Raw genomic sequence first — 16,727 nt, forward strand, 5'->3', positions numbered from 1 at the left:
ATAGCTCCTAATTTAGAAGTAGAGACACAACATAAATAGAACATTCACAGTAAAAGATAGACAAACAAGCCTAGTACCAAGTGGACAGGTTGAAAAAAATGCATGAGCCATAAGCAACAGTTTAAAGAGCAGCATGAAGGAAAGGTTGATCTTTGCACATAATATTACCACTTTTAATGGCTATATCTGTTTATTGCTCTGCCCCCAAAATATGTTTTTAGGGGAAACAAGGATTGGGCATTTTAGACTTCAACATGCTTGATCCTTTACTAGTAGTGATGCCTAGCAGGACTCATGCCCCTTTGAAATAAAAATGCATGCTTGGCCGATCTAATGCTGGTCATGTACTTAAAGAGGCTCTGTCACTACATTATAAGTTTCCTATCTCTTACATAATGTGATCGGCGCTGTAATGTAGATTACAGCAGTGTTTTTTATTTAGAAAAACTATCAATTTTGACGGAGTTATGACCTATTTGAGATTTATGCTAATGACTTTCTTAATAGACAACTGGATGTGTTTTTACTTTTTGGCCAAGTGGGCGTTGTAAATGAGTGTATGACGCTGACCAATCAGCATCATACACTTCTCTCCATTCATGTACTCACACACAGCGTGATCTCGCGAGATCACACTGTGCTGTCTCTTACTCACACATTAACGTTACTGAAGTGTCATGAGAGTGAATAGACATCACTTCCAGCCAGGACGAGATGTCTATTCACAATCCCGACACTTTGGTAATGTTTGTGTGGGACTTAATGACAGCAAGCGTGACCGATTTCAAAGGTGTATATAGCCTTTAAGTACATGACAAGCAATATATATTTTTTTTAACATGGCAGTCTATGGGCGACCGATGGCTAATGGATGGTCTCTGTTAGAGGCATCCGTCGGAGTTATATGTTTTTGTTGTACATGTAACTCTATGTAGCTCTGAATGAGAATGGGTTGTAAGACGTGTTACCATATTGTAAATGCAGTCTATGCAGCTGGTATGAAGCCCTTGGAAAGAGAGTATGCAACAAGAAGCTTTGCATGATTCCACTTTCCTGAGGAAGTCCACTTTTAGCAGACATGAGAGTGGGTAATCGGCCCAAGTGTGCATGGCATGGAGGGGACAGCAAACACCAGACCCTTCTATTCTGGCCAATAATAGCACCATAATCGGGGATCCATTTTAATCTCTGCTATGGTGCTTTCACTCCTCTCTGTATGCCCCTATTTCAGGTATATGTAGAACAATACTCTAAGGGTCAGCCACTGTTATATGGTGTATATCTAGTGTTAGTGACACAAGCAGAGAATATTGCACAACGTTAGATACCAATATAATGCATTATACATCGATATAAACACAGGACAAAATAAATAGTCAACAGACAGGACAAACAACACTCACACGTTCTAAAACTGAAAGGATAATACTCATTAATAAAAAAAAAACAGACTATCCGATGATGGCTGGAATGTCCAATACCTGTAGAGATTGAAGTGCTAATAGGTTGTGTAGGTTGACCACGGATAGTGCCATAGAGGTAGATGGTATAATCAGTGTTGGGTAATAACCCTGAAGTAGAAGTTTTCCTGAGATTGCCAGAGACATTTAATTTCACTGGCTCCAATAAACTTTCTGTATCAACGATTTCTATTACAAATTCATCAAAAACATCTGGTGTTGCTGTCCAGGACAAATCAAAGCTCTTGGGCGTTACATTGCTGATGGACAAGTTGTCTACTTCTGGCTTGTTTTCTGATCAGGGAAAAATGTAATTCAATTAATCAAAGACTATTCCGACAATACCCACAAGGATGCTTGTTCAGTAGCTCGCATGCCCGCCAGAAGAAGAAAGCAGAAGTCTGTTGAGTGTTTCTGTTGCCATGATATAAGTTCATCTCAAGCTTCAATTACCCACAGAAGTAGTTTTATTTTGCAACTTTTTGCATGCTTACAGGTACTGTTTGATGAATCATGCACTGTAAAGCATGGAGGATGAATGGAAGAAGCTGATGAATGAAGAAGCTGTGGGAGTATTTGTATCAAGCCACTTTAGGCATGATATGCAATAGATGAGCAATGAAAAAAAAGGAGCTGATTGAAATTTTCAATTTTCGTACTATGTTAATTTAAATTTACAATATTTTTTAGCTATTTTAATTTAACCTACCCACCAAAAGAAAGGCCCAATGCCCCAAGAGACGTTGTGATCACAACACGCATTCCTCTGATTTCTGTCATAAAAACGATGGTGTGGATTGAAATCCCCAAATGCCCTGATGTATACACACAGATAGGTTATACAATGAAGGAAATAAGTATTTGATCCCTTGCTGATTTTGTAAGTTTGCCCACTGTCAAAGTCATGAACAGTCTAGAATTTTTAGGCTAGGTTAATTTTACCAGTGAGAGATAGATTATATTTAAAAAAAAAAAGAAAATCACATAGTCAAAATTATATATATTTATTCGCATTGTGCACAGAGAAATAAGTATTTGATCCCCTACCAACCATTAAGAGTTCAGCCTCCTCCAGACCAGTTACACGCTCCAAATCAACTTGGTGCCTGCATTAAAGACAGCTGTCTTAAATGGTCACCTGTATAAAAGACTCCTGTCCACAGACTCAATTAATCAGTCTGACTATAACCTCTACAACATGGGCAACACCAAAGAGCTTTCTAAGGATGTCAGGGACAAGATCATAGACCTGCTCAAGGCTGGAATGGGCTACAAAACCATAAGTAAGATGCTGGGTGAGAAGAAGACAACTGTTGGTGCAATAGTAAGAAAATGGAAGACATACAAAATGACTGTCAATCGACATTGATCTGGGGCTCCATGCAAAATCTCACCTCGTGGGGTATCCTTGATCCTGAGAAAGGTGAGAGCTCAGCCGAAAACTACACGGCTGGAACTTGTTAATGATCTCAAGGCAGCTGGGACCACAGTCACCAAGAAAACCATTGGTAACACATTACGCCGTAATGGATTAAAATCCTGCAGTGCCCGCAAGGTCCCCCTGCTCAAGAAGGCACATGTACAGGCCCGTCTGAAGTTTGCAAATGAACATCTGGATGATTCTGAGAGTGATTGGGAGAAGGTGCTGTGGTCAGATGAGACTAAAATTGATTGGCATTAACTCAACTCGTCGTGTTTGGAGGAAGAGAAATGCTGCCTATGACCCAAAGAACACTGTCCCCACTGTCAAGCATGGAGGTGGAAACATTATGTTTTGGGGGTGTTTCTCTGCTAAGGGCACAGGACTACTTCACCGCATCAATGGGAGAATGGATGGAGCCATGTAACGTCAAATCCTGAGTGACAACCTCCTTCCCTCCACCAGGACATTAAAAATGGCTCGTGGCTGGGTCTACCAGCACGACAATGACCCGAAACATACAGCCAAGGCAACAAAGGAGTGGCTCAAAAAGAAGCACATTAAGGTCATGGAGTGGCCTAGCCAGTCTCCAGACCTTAATCCCATCGAAAACTTATGGAGGGAGCTGAAGATCCGAGTTGCCAAGCGACAGCCTCGAAATCGTAATGATTTACAGATGATCTGCAAAGAGGAGTGGGCCAAAATTCCATCTAACATGTGTCCAAACCTCATTATCAACTACAAAAATCGTCTGACTGCTGTGCTTGCCAACAAGGGTTTTGCCACCAAGTATTAAGTCTTGTTTGCCAAAGGGATCAAATACTTATTTCTCTGTGCACAATGCAAATAAATATATATAATTTTGACAATGTGATTTTCAGTTTTGTTTTTTTTATATAATCTATCTCTCACTAGTAAAATTAACCTAGCCTAAAAATTCTAGACTGTTCATGTCTTTGACAGTGGGCAAACTTACAAAATCAGCAAGGGATCAAATACTTATTTCCTTCACTGTATATATTGTGTATTTGGTGATTCGCACCCACCCAAGGTTTCATGACAAAACTGCACTTAAAGGGGTTGTCCCATCATAGACAATTAGCCGAGGCGGGAATCAGATGATTGCCGAGGGTCAGAGTTGACAGTAACTGCCGGGGGAAGCCACAGCCAGCCAGGCACTTTCCCTACAGCAGCTATGGAAATGTAGTATTTTATGGTGGCCAGTTAAATTCACAATAAGTTATTCAATGTATTCATATTTATGTTTTTACCATTCTTATAACAGTGGCAAAATGATGTCATTGTATTATAAAGCATTCCACCAGATCTGAATAGATTGGCTGTGCATAACACCAGCTTGCGGCTGTTTTTCTGTGTAATGTTTTAATATAAAATAGTTTTTTGTGATGTTTTATTTATATCAACTATTTTTATAGAAGAGATAAACTGCATCTAGAGCTGTTTAAATAGAGTTTATTATTATTATTACCATTTATATTATTTTAAGATGTACTAATGGAAGATGATTAGATGGCCAATGTAATCCCTCGAATGGAAAAGTTGAAGAAGACAGAACAGCAAAGCTGATGAAGCAGATGCAAATTTCGTGATATAGCAACATGGATTGTGGGCAACTGATGGAGCAGTGATGGCAAGACCATTCTGAAACATTCCGATGAGAGATACCTGTGACAGCTTCCCCAAAGAGAGGCTTAGTATTATATCCCTCAATCACACCATATAGTGTGATTAGATATTTTGAGGCCGATTTCAGATTCGGCACTTCCAAAGAACGAAGTTCTCCAGGAACCACAATGGTTTGTGTATTTTCATCATCTTCAGTGTCCTGAACCTGAATCACAAATTTCTCATAATTGTTGTCTGGAGCTGCCCACGTGAGTTTGAACGAGTCCCAATTTACATGGGACACCAATAGGTTGCCCAGCTCAAGAGGCACTTCTGAATATGAAAATATGCTATTATTAGTCAAGGAATTTTGTGAAGACAAACAAATATTTTCTAAAAATATTCATGTGAATGAAAAAAACAGAACATCATTACATCAGTGAAGCACACACACCTTAGTGCATGAATGCACAACATTTCATATAGACAGTAGCAAAAAATAAGAATAATAATACAAAAAAATTGTTAGTTATATTTGGAGGTGAATATTAAAGTGTAGGTAAACGTTTAACAAACTTCTGACATGTCATAGTGACATGTCAGAAGTTTTGATTGGGGGGGGTCCGAGAACCAAGCCGGTTCGTTTCTGTACGGCTTTTTCTGGAACTAAATGTATCGGAGGACGGACTGCTTCGTTTTAGAGATTGGTGTGGGGGTCTCAGTGCTTGGACCCCCACCAATCAAAACTTCTGACGTCACTATCACGTCAGATGTTTGTTAAACGTTTAGCTACACTTTAACTTTACACAATTGAAAATGCTAAGGCCTCAGTCAGAATTCTAAAAAAGTAATACCTGGATCCCTGCAGTTCTACTGAAGATGCCTTTATAGATCCCTGTGATGCTAGTTTGATAGAACCGTGGGGGTCCGATAGTTACATCCGGAATATGGACTGTTAAACATTGTTACGATACGCTAGTGGTTACGAGCCTTACACTTGACATACATGGACTAATATTCTTAATTTATTAACTACAAATAGTAAAAAGCCATATAATACTATAGCTTTGCAAGTGTGTATATATATATATATATATATATATATATTATATGTCTGTAAATATAGTTAATTATAGAAGTGCTTAATAGAATGGAAAAAATATATATAATAAACAAGAAAAGCAAATATAATGGTAATTTCACTCTGTATTGTGTTTTTCCTATTGCTTGCTTCTGTTGCTTTTCCTCACATAAGGAAGAATTATATGATCTTATGAATAAATAATCCTACACTTTTATGAACACATTCCGTTGTATCATGAATACCAGTATTGTATTAAAACTACTCAGCTGGGATTCCCATGCCAGAAAAAAGTCTAAGATCGTCTTCCCTAAACACAAAGAATTGCTTCATACTTAAACTTGTTAATTCCGTCTTTAAATCGTAATCACTCTTTTCCACTTTACTGCACAGAGTAGTAACTCCCTTAGAACTAGAACCCCAGGGCATGTTCCTGGAACAAGGATGGATGGATGATCAGCTCTGTTTGATTTGGATAGTCAGTATTTGTCTCACATGATGAATGCATCAAAACCAGATGAAAGAGATGAAATCATGAAACTAGTCTTTGCCTTCATAGTATTTTCTTATGTTCAATTGTTGGGAAATCCCAGTGTGATTTTGAATGCTGAACCAACCAATATTACTGTTGGTAATATTGATTTCAATTATATTGACACTTGGCTTTTAACAGGATTAAATATACTGGGAAAAAATTTATCTGAAAAGTCATGGTATGATTTTTTTTAACAAAATTACTGGCATGGAAAAAGTTCTGCAGTAACCAAGTCATCGTATCGGGTTTCTCCTCTGTTTTATTTATGGTTCTGAGCACCAAAATGTCTCTAGAAATGGAAGAATTTTAGACTAAGACCTCATGCACATGGCAGATCCCTTACAGAGATCCTTCACCTAGAGTTTCTGAAGCTTCATACTTTGGATAGACAGGCACTTTGTGTGCCAATATATGGGGCCTCTATATGGCACCATATTACAGAAATATTTTCGCCTAGAATCAATGGTTCTGATGGAGAATGTAACGTATAAGGTCAGAGGCATACGAATGTACAGTATGGCCCCACAAAATTCTATAGATACTGTACTATGGCTCTGTACGACATACAGAGTGAGCCCTATGCAAGACATTAAGAAATGAATATGGAAATGAAATATATGACATTTAATGCGTTCATGTCAGATTTCATTATTGGTTAATAGGATTCACCTAATAGATTCCATCAATTTGGCCAGTTTCATTTGGCCGTAATAGAATTCTATGGTGCATCCTGGGCAAATTATGGCCATCTGAAATTGTCACTAAAGTGATCATTAGGTCCATTCCCCATCACTTATTGGTAATAATATGTTAAGCTATTTCATAAGAAGGAGCAAGCAATGGAATAACAGATGGAATGACACTTTAAAGAACTGAAAAATATGTAACATCATCTGCAAAACAAAATTCACATTGAAAGATAAAGGTAATATAAAAAGAAGTGAAGGTTTATTATCCTTTGTTGGTAGAAGCAAACACGACACGTTCGTGCTCGGTAGAAAGAAGGTAAAAGCTGAAAAGAAACTCTGTGGATTGAAAATTCATGTAGTATGAATATATTTACTTGCTGAATAAAATAATGGGTAAAAATTGATTATTTACAAGCGTGGAGGAGACAATGGTAATTGTGATCTACCCTTCCCAATCTTCAAATATCCTGAAAACAAAAATTGTGGCTGGAGAGACTGGAGGAAAATTATTTTGTATACTTTTTTCGATTTAGCATTGCAAGGAGAATTACTACTTTTCAAGGGACTATGTTGAGTTACTCACCAGTACGCCCAACCGCAGTTGCAGGTTTGCTCTTGTGTCTGCCTTTCTCTACAACCAATGAAATGCTGTAGTCTTTACCAGGTTCAAGCCCAGTCAGTACATAGGAACTTGCATCTCCGGGAACCTGGACTTCAGTTTCAGAATCACCACTGCCGATGTAAGTAAGTCGGTAACGGTCAAACTTGGCTACAGGCATTATCCATTGTAGATTTAATGTGGTCTCAGTTGCACCTGTGACCTCCAAATCCTTGGGGGCATCCATGTCTGAAAGAGAACATTTACTTGGTTATTTCCCACTTCTATTTCCAATGCCATGGCATGGTCTTCCATTTTCTAATCTTACCAGTTGCTGCATTTACAGTAGCAGGAGAACTTTCTTTGTCCTGTTTTACTGCTGTTAGTCCTATGCCATATTCAGTTCCTGGTCTCAACCCTAGGAATCAAATAGAGATAGAGATGAGTGTAAACATTATTATCTGAATTCATAAATCACTCAAAAATACTTTAGTTAGAATTCTGAAAACGGTCTGACCTGTAAGGGTAGCTTTAGTGGTAGCCTGGTTACTCCTGGGTACTGTTATTTCTTCATGGTCTCCTCCCGAAAGTGGTGCAAACTTGATTCTGTAGAAGTCAATATAGGCCAAGGTGTTCTTCCATTCCAGAGTAATAGTGCTGTCGGTCTGTGACACTTTTCTCAAATTTTTTGGTGTGTCTAAATCTTTACAAAGTAAAATTATAAGAAATATTTAGGTTTGACATGTCAATGTATTATATTAGATGTTTATAATAATACTACTAGACAATGGCAACCTGTCAGCACTAATAAGGGGTTGTATGAGATTGGAAAATACACGGCTGCTTTTTTCTAGAAATTGTGCCACTCTTTTCCATGGACTGTATCTGGTATTGCAACTCGAGTGTATTGAGCTAAGCTGCAATACCAGACGCAACCCATAGACAAGAGTGGCGCTATTTCTAGAAGAGAGCAGCATGTGTTCTCCAATCTCATGCAACTTTTTAACTGTTATAGTGTTCACTGAAGATGGAGGAACACAAATAAAAGTGTCGGATAACTGGGAAAGTAAAGACTAATCAGCAGATACCAAAGACCAAGTTATGTGTATCCTAATGGCTGTAAAATATTGGTTTGGTCATTGTATACAATATTCTGCTACCTGTATTAGAACTACTATGTTGTAGTGTTAGAAACCCCATTTTATAATACCTTCATAGGAGATTCTAAGTTAATGAAGGGGGGTTCCCCGGTCAAGACCTTATCTAGTAGCCAGAGCAGAGAGCTGCTACAAAGAATGTCTCTCATTCCGGAGGAGCCATCATGTCCAACAATTTCAAAGACGGCCCATTAATTTAAATGGGAACTGTGTACTGTAATGCTTCATTCCCGTGCAGTAGTGCTCCAGGAGAATTGAACACATTCTGCCCGATTCCTTCTATAAAGTATATAGGGTTTCACTAGAGGACAAGTATTTAGTATTTTATTACTTAACTTTTTTTTGTACATATTAACAAAAATTAATTAAAGTTAAACTTTTGTTGATAGTCTTTAATACCTGTTGTGAAAGTTTCCGATACTGGAGAGCTGGTCATTTCTTCTCGGCGAGATGTTAAGATAACCTCATACTCTGTATCTGGTCTTAGGTTGTTCATAGCATATTGGGTTTCATCTTCTGAAAGTTCCACTGTAGTCCTGGGCTCATTTCCAGTACCATAGGTGACAGAAACTCCATCGATCTCAGCCAGGGGTTTCATCCATGTTATTAAGGCAGAAGTGTCTGTAACATCCTTTACATCAACTTCACTGGGAGCATCAAGCCCTAAAAAATGAAGTTTCATTAAGATACTATTTGCTGATATTTTCAGAAATTAAAAGTTTCCAACAGTGTTAGTCTACATTCTATGGGTTCTATGTATATATCCCACCACCATGGATGAGTTAATTTGTCAATTGCTATTTTTTGAATGAAAGAGAATTTTGATATGATGTCATTTAATGAACAATGCATTGTCTATAGCTTGTTTTGCAAAAATGATTTGTCATGTGAATGTCTAGCACTGACATTCCTTTTTCATGAAATGTTTATTTCAGGAATGGTGTGGGAGAAAAGCTTAATCTCTTATTGATCCTCCTGCTCGTATCTTCCTAAATGTCAAAAAGGAAAACAAAAACTAGGATTCAAGCAAAAAAAATAAAGTTCTTTGTTCCCTAGAGACAAGTGTTAATTGAAAAAGGTCATTCAGAGAATAATAGAGCTTAGCGAAACATCATTAATATTATCATATTATTATATTAGTATTAATGATAGATAATATGACATATTCAAAGTATGAAAATGATGTCATCATGAGGAAAATTGCACAAATATTTTTGGAATCCCGGATCTCTGCCCTATAAAGAAGAGGATTTTAATGTAAAACTTTTACGGCAAGCCTCTGTTTTTATTTATGTACATTAGTCTTACAGGGATTCCATGGACTGTGCCTGAGAGTTTCGAAACAGTGTCATAAAACATGATGGATTTTCCAGGCACCATTTATGAGTTTTCACCCCCACCTCTGCTCTCACAAGTCCTAAAAATGTATTGATTTATAGCATTCATTTTCATTCACAAGTCTTTGCAACTACGAGGGAGCAGACATGTTCGTGTTTAGTCTGATTATATGGAATGTGTCTAACACGGGAAAGAATCAGGTCATGATTGATATTTTTACATTGTGTGACAAAGCAGCTGGCTTGACTTAAATATTCACCACCCTCTCTATTGGTGCTTATAATCATGTGTTTTCAATTTCATTCTGGCCTATGGTCCTAACACTGAGGTCTTTGTCAGCGAGACCACTGGTCAGACATGATGTGGGAAGAAAGATGTCTTGGGTGGTATTAAAGCATTTCCTATTCATTATTGTCGGTTTATGACCTAAAGTTGATCCAGTGAGAAAACTCATCTTGTTGCATTCACAGATTTATGTTCCCTTAGATGATTGTGATGATATCTACAACTGAAATACAGAAAGACTTTGATAAGCTAGCAGCCTGGGCAAAAAGGTGGCAGATGGAATTTAATGTTGATAAATGTAAAGTAATGCCCCTCGGCCATAGTAATAGTGATACTGCATATAAATTTAAATGGAATAAAACTGGGGAGAGCAGAATAAGAGAAGGACTTGGGTATTTTGGTTACCAGTAAGCTAAGCAGCAGCACTCAATGTCAATCAGCAGCTACAAAAGCAAATAAGATTTTAGGGTATAAAAAAAAGAGAGATAAAAACCTGCAATCTAAATGTAATATTGCCCCTTTATATATCCATTGTAAGACCATATTTTGAATATGGTATTCATTTTTGGGCTTCACATTGTAAAAAGCTATACTGTAGGAGCGCTAGGGAGGGTTCAAAGGCAGACGACTAGATTATTAAAGGAGGTGGGAGGTCTCCCTTACAATGAAAGGCTAGAAAAATTGGACTTGTTCAGCTTGGAAAAACTGTGCCTTCGAGGTCATCTTATTAATACGTATAAATATATATGTAGTCAATACAAAGAGTTGGCACATAATTAATTCTTTCCAAGAACTGTACCAGGAAACGGTGGAGAAACGGCCTTTTAGACATTACTATAGGTAAGGGTTCTTTACAGTTAGAGTAGTTACATTAAAGAATGCCCTACCACCAGAGGTAGTAATGGCAGATACAATGTCAGCATTTACAAAAGGGCTCGATGCTTAGCTGATGACAATTAGCATAGAGGTTTATAAGTAATCTAGCATTGAATGATGTATAATTGATCAGAGAAACATTGAACTGGATGGACATGTCTCTTTTTTTCAACCTATGTAACTATGTATGCATTGTTGTTAGGTCATTGGAAGGCATACAATTGTTTACATTTACCCTAAATGTCCTAAATGTTGATGAGCATGAGTCATTTTGGTGTACGCATATGGTTCCGTATTATGAAGTTATTCTCCCCTGATTGAACATGGCACCATTTTTTGGGATTCTGTATGAATCTGACAGAATCTGACAGACAAACCTTTGTGTTCCACCATATAAAATCAAAGACATACGAAGGTAGAGTAGGACCCCATAGAACTCGGAGAATCTACAGAGCTGTAATATAGTAGAGTGCATGAGCCTTTAGGTGATGTTCCTTAGCCATAACCTGTCATTGTAATGAACCAGCTACTACCATTGATTACTTATTTCCTAAGCGGGAGGTCCTTCAATGAAAGTTACGCTTTTCAAAATTCACAAAATAATTTTCACTCAAGAGATAATTGTAATATGTTTCTATTTTACTTGTAGTGGTTGTCTTGGTCAAGGCAGGTCCTAACGAATTGTTTTTCACAACATGTATTGATACTTCATAGGTTTCTCCCGGGGCAAGTCCTTGCTGCTCGAAAGATGTTACAGAGCTTTCCAAGCTAGTGGTTATCTCCCCATTTAGTTTTTTCTGTAAGAAATCAATATAGTAAAATATGTTAGATATGTTTGTTGCTGAAGATCTCAGCTAAACTTTCCATGACAATAAAACGAGAGTTAAATAATTAAGTCATTTGTCAAAAAGTTTGCGTATCATTTCAAATCTCTTTTGGTCCAGGGGCATTTTTAGGGTATTCTGTTCACAAATTTTATATTAATCTCTGATTTACTGCACATAGTATACCATCAAACATTTGTTATTTAAAAAATAAAATGCACCACTCAATGCTAGAAGTCTGTTACACCCTGTAAGGGAAAAATCTCTAAAGGACACATTTCATATGAAATTAATAATTTATCATTCATGGTTGATGTAAATGTAAAAATGACGGAAAATCATGGAAAATGTTACATATTGTAAATGTTGGTTTCCAACAACCCAGGACATTTAACAATATAGACTTTACCCTTTCTAGACTTCAGAAATAAAAATTTTCATCTAAAATATTTCTTATCTATTAGGAGCCATACACACATGGACAATACACTTGTGTATTTTAAGGTACGTAATGGAAATTGTTTATGTATGGGACAGTTTGGTGACTTTTAAAATGCAATAAACGTGTGTAGTTGATATGAAAAAAAAAATCTGAGGCCTTGTATTACTTGTGCGAAAGAATCTAAGTACTTACATTTAAAGCATTTTTTACTATCCATATATTCTCTTCATTATTTCACAATCTCGCATTACTTTTTATTGACTCATTATTTCACGACACATTGTTGAAAAAGCGAGCATTTAGTTGTCCACAGCATGTGTATCTCTACACACATGCAGTAGTAGTTCCTCAGATGGGCAGGAAATTAACAGTTAGGCTGAGTTCACACGGGGCAGATACACTGCGTAATAGCACGCAGCGTATACGCCCTGTGCGCCGCAGGAAATTCTGGGCGAAAAACCGCACCAAACTGTGGTGCAGTTTTTCGCCGGGAATGTCCGCTGCGGAAAAATGCAGCACTTAAACGGCCGGCCTCCTGGGGTGAAGTTTCATCCAAGGAGACGGCTGCAGCCTTTAATTGGTTGCAGCAGCAGTCGCTTGGGATGAAGCATCATCCCAGGAGGCCAGCCCTCTGACGTCATCCAGGCCGGCCTCCTGAGATGTTGTTTCATCCCATGTGACCGCCGCTACAGCATGCAGTGGTTACATGTGATGAAACGTCATGCCAGGAGGACGGCCTAGAGAGAGGAACACTGACTCCAGGGTAAGTATGAGGTTTTTTTTTCTGAGTTGCGTTTTTTGCGGCGGAATCGCTGCGAACCCGCCGCAAATATACGCGACAACTGCTATCCTGTTTGGATTTACCTCCCCATTGAATTCAATGGAGAAAAGCCCTAACAAATAAGCAGCGTTTACGCAAATACAATTGACATGCTGTGGAATAAAATTATTTACGCAGCGTGTGGATGAGATTTGTTTTATCTCATCCAATTTGCTGCTACTGTATTTGCTGCAGATTTTCCGCAACTAATTTCGTTGCGGGAAATCTGCAGTATTTGCGCAACATGTGAACTGACACTTATAATGATAAGATGCTAAAGCCTACAAAGGTACTCCTTAGATAACAAGCAAGCAACAGACGTGTTGTTTCACTTTGAGCATGTGTTAGCTTTCAGTTGTACAAAATAAAGTTCAGTTAGTGAAAGTAAAAATGTTTTCAATGTTATTTCTAAATTACTTTTAGGGTAGGCCCAGACGTGGCGGATTTCTTCCGCAACTGTCCGCATCAATGCCGCACAGAATCTGCGTTGCAGATTCTGTTGCGGGTCTGCCCAAAATGGGCATTAAATTGATGCGGACTAGCCGCTGCGTATTGAGGTGAAAGTACTTCCCTTCTCTCTATCAGTGCAGGATAGAGAGAAGGGACAGCACTTTCCCTAGTGAAAGTAAAATAATTTCATACTTACCGGCCGTTGTCTTGGCGACGCGTCCCTCTTTCGGCATCCAGCCCGACCTCCCTGGATGACGCGGCAGTCCATGTGACCGCTGCAGCCTGTGATTGGCTGCAGCCGTCACTTAGACTGAAACGTCATCCTGGGAAGCCGGACTGGAGGAAGAAGCAGGGAGTTCTCTGTAAGTATGAACTTCTATTTTTTTTACAGGTTGATGTATATTGTGATCAGTAGTCACTGTCCAGGGTGCTGAAACAGTTACTGCCGATCGCTTAACTCTTTCAGCACCCTGGACAGTGACTATTTACTGACGTCGCCTAGCAACGCTCCCGTAATTACAGGTGCACACACGTAGTCACCCGTAATTATGGGTGCACACACGTAGTCACCCGTAATTATGGGTGCACACACGTAGTCACCCGTAATTACGGGAGCCCCATTGACTTCCTCAGTCCGGCTGTAGACCTAGAAATACACATAGGTCCAGCCAGAATGAAGAAATGTCATGTTAAAAAACCAATACGCTCCGCAGCACACATAACATCTACATTACATCTGCGGACTTCATTGCGGAATTTTGAATCTCCATTGAAGCCAATGGAGAAATTCCGCAATGAGTCTGCAACCAGTCCGCGACACGTCCGCAACAACCATTGTATGCTGCGGACACCAAATTCTGCACCGCAGCCTATGCTCCACGCGGAATTGTCTGCAACGTGCAAACGAACCCAACCACAAAGCTGTGGCAGGCAATGGAGAAACGGGTCCCCTGTGGATTTCCGCTGCGGAGTGTCCGCAGCAGAATTCCCTTAGGCTCTCATTGTGTCTATAGAGACCTACAGTGGGATCTTTCAAGGGTAAGTCTTATTTAGGGCCTCTATTTGATGCCATGTTCAATGATTTCTGTATGACACCCACTGAACAGATTCCTGAACTCCTGATCAGAGGTTCAAGCTGTATAAGCCGCATGTCCATTCAGGCTAATTGAGGGATCGTGCAGTTTGCATATCAACATTCATATAACCACGTGACCCTTTTTTTGCCAATTATGACAATAAAGTTGAGTTCACGTGGGGCGGATACACTACGTAAAAGCACACAGCGTATCCGCCCTGTGCGCCACAGGGAATTCCGGGCAAAAAAACGCACCGAACTGTGGTGCAGTTTTTCAGCTGGAATGTTCGCCGCAAAAAACTTCAGCATTTAGCCGGCCTGCTAGCAAGCCGGCCTCCTGGGATGGCGTTTCATCCCAGGACATCGCTGCAGCCTGTGATTGGCTGCAGCGGTGGTCACATGGAATGAAGCGTCATCCCAGGAGGCCGGCCCTCTTATGTCATCCAGACCGGCCTCCTGGGATGATGTTTCATCCATGTGACCGACACTACAGCCTGTGATTGGCTGTGGCGGTCACATGGGATGAAACATCATCCCAGAAGGCCAGCCTGGAGGAAGAAACACAGACTCCTGGGTAAGTATAAGATTTTTATTTATTTTTTTGAGTTGCATTTTTGCGGCGGAATGCTCTGAACCTGCAGAAAAAAAAAGCAACAACTGTTATTTGTTGCGGGTTTTACCTCCCCATTGAATTCAATGGGGAAAACCCGAAACAAATAAGAAGTGATTACACAAATACAATTGACATGTTGCGGAATAAAATTCTGCACCGCAGGTTAATTTCTGAGCGTTTTTTTCCACTCAGTATTTATGCAGCGTGTGGATGGGGTTTGTTTTTATCTCATCCACTTTGCTGATACGGTATTTGCTACAGATTTTCCGAAAAGAATTCCGTTGCGGAAAAATCTGCAGTATGAACAGACCCTAAAACATATAGCATGAATTTTGGTAATTGCACCCATAGGCACCATTTAAGCAGGACCTCTAATTGATGTCCCAGATAACTGAATATTGCCACACACTACTTCTACATTAACAAGTCGTATACTGAACTTCCAAAAAACAGAAAAATTTCTTACAGTATTCTGGAAGATAAGTCTCCAAGTATCAAAGGAAATATCTAGAGGCTCCCACTCCACATCAACAGAGGTTTCCTTTATTGATTTAAATCTCAGATCATCAGTGGTAGGCAGGTCTAGAATAGGTGATACAAAAGTAAATATACTGTTAATTATAATAAAAGTTTTTTTCTAAAAAAACAAGAATGTTTTTAACCAATTAATTAGTTGTAGGGTCTCAGCGCAATGAATAACATAGTATGTACTGAAAAGCCAATACATTTTGGTCCAAACTGGCCTGGTTTATAACCTGGCTGGTTACTTTTATTGACAATTTATTTCTTAATATCAGACATATTTATTTTATCGTTGATCTTGCATCGTCAATGGTTATTTAATATTACATAGTATCTTACTAAAACAAATGAAATAGCAGATAGCAATCAAATGTCCAGATAGGATAAGCTATGCAGAACAAAAAGTTTAGGATATTGACTACAGTTACACATAATACAGTTCTTAAACCTCATACATTCGACCTTCTTTGGAATCTACGTATATCAGGTAGCTCTCGAATATAAAGCCTATAGAATTCTATGAACCTATACTGCACCTCTGTGTTAATCTAATTTTTGCGGAATCCGTAAAAAAAAACCCAATAAAAACATGTTTCAACACAAGCTATATGCCCTAAAGGGGGTTAAGGCCCCCTACATTATCCAGAGCGGAGCCAATAACTAAAACTGCTCTTGCTCTGGAGAACTCAGCCAAGCCTATTATTGCATGGTCGGCTATTCATTAGAATTTCTATTTCACCGGCACCTGTACTTTTGTTTCGAATGTTTCCCGTACCCTTTTAAATGATGAGTTTCTGCATTTTATCCTCTATACCATGCTGATTATAGTATCTCTTTCAGTTGTTTGCCAGCATGTTGGTGCATTTGCTTCCATATACCCGTGATAGAAGGGCAAGAAAAAGTTAAACTGTACTCA

The 16,727-nt window shown here is 38.9% G+C and overlaps 1 protein-coding gene across 2 annotated transcripts in view; it reads right to left on the bottom strand.

Moving 5' to 3' along the window:
* Nucleotides 1-16,727, bottom strand: part of TNC (tenascin C) — an 87,687-nt gene that overhangs the window by 40,947 nt on the left and 30,013 nt on the right. The window contains exons 5-12 of one of the 2 annotated variants that reach the window (XM_075835543.1): nt 15,756-15,871; nt 11,709-11,862; nt 8,966-9,229; nt 7,927-8,112; nt 7,738-7,827; nt 7,395-7,658; nt 4,567-4,839; nt 1,482-1,754 (exon numbers count right to left, since the gene is read on the bottom strand). In XM_075835543.1, coding sequence (XP_075691658.1) covers nt 1,482-1,754; nt 4,567-4,839; nt 7,395-7,658; nt 7,738-7,827; nt 7,927-8,112; nt 8,966-9,229; nt 11,709-11,862; nt 15,756-15,871 — 1,620 coding nt within the window. The remainder of the gene's footprint in view (nt 1-1,481; nt 1,755-4,566; nt 4,840-7,394; nt 7,659-7,737; nt 7,828-7,926; nt 8,113-8,965; nt 9,230-11,708; nt 11,863-15,755; nt 15,872-16,727) is intronic. The other variant, XM_075835542.1, reaches the window with a different exon arrangement.

The sequence above is a fragment of the Rhinoderma darwinii genome, chromosome 8 (genome assembly GCF_050947455.1).
Source record: "Rhinoderma darwinii isolate aRhiDar2 chromosome 8, aRhiDar2.hap1, whole genome shotgun sequence".
NCBI classification, from domain to species: Eukaryota; Metazoa; Chordata; class Amphibia; order Anura; family Rhinodermatidae; genus Rhinoderma; species Rhinoderma darwinii.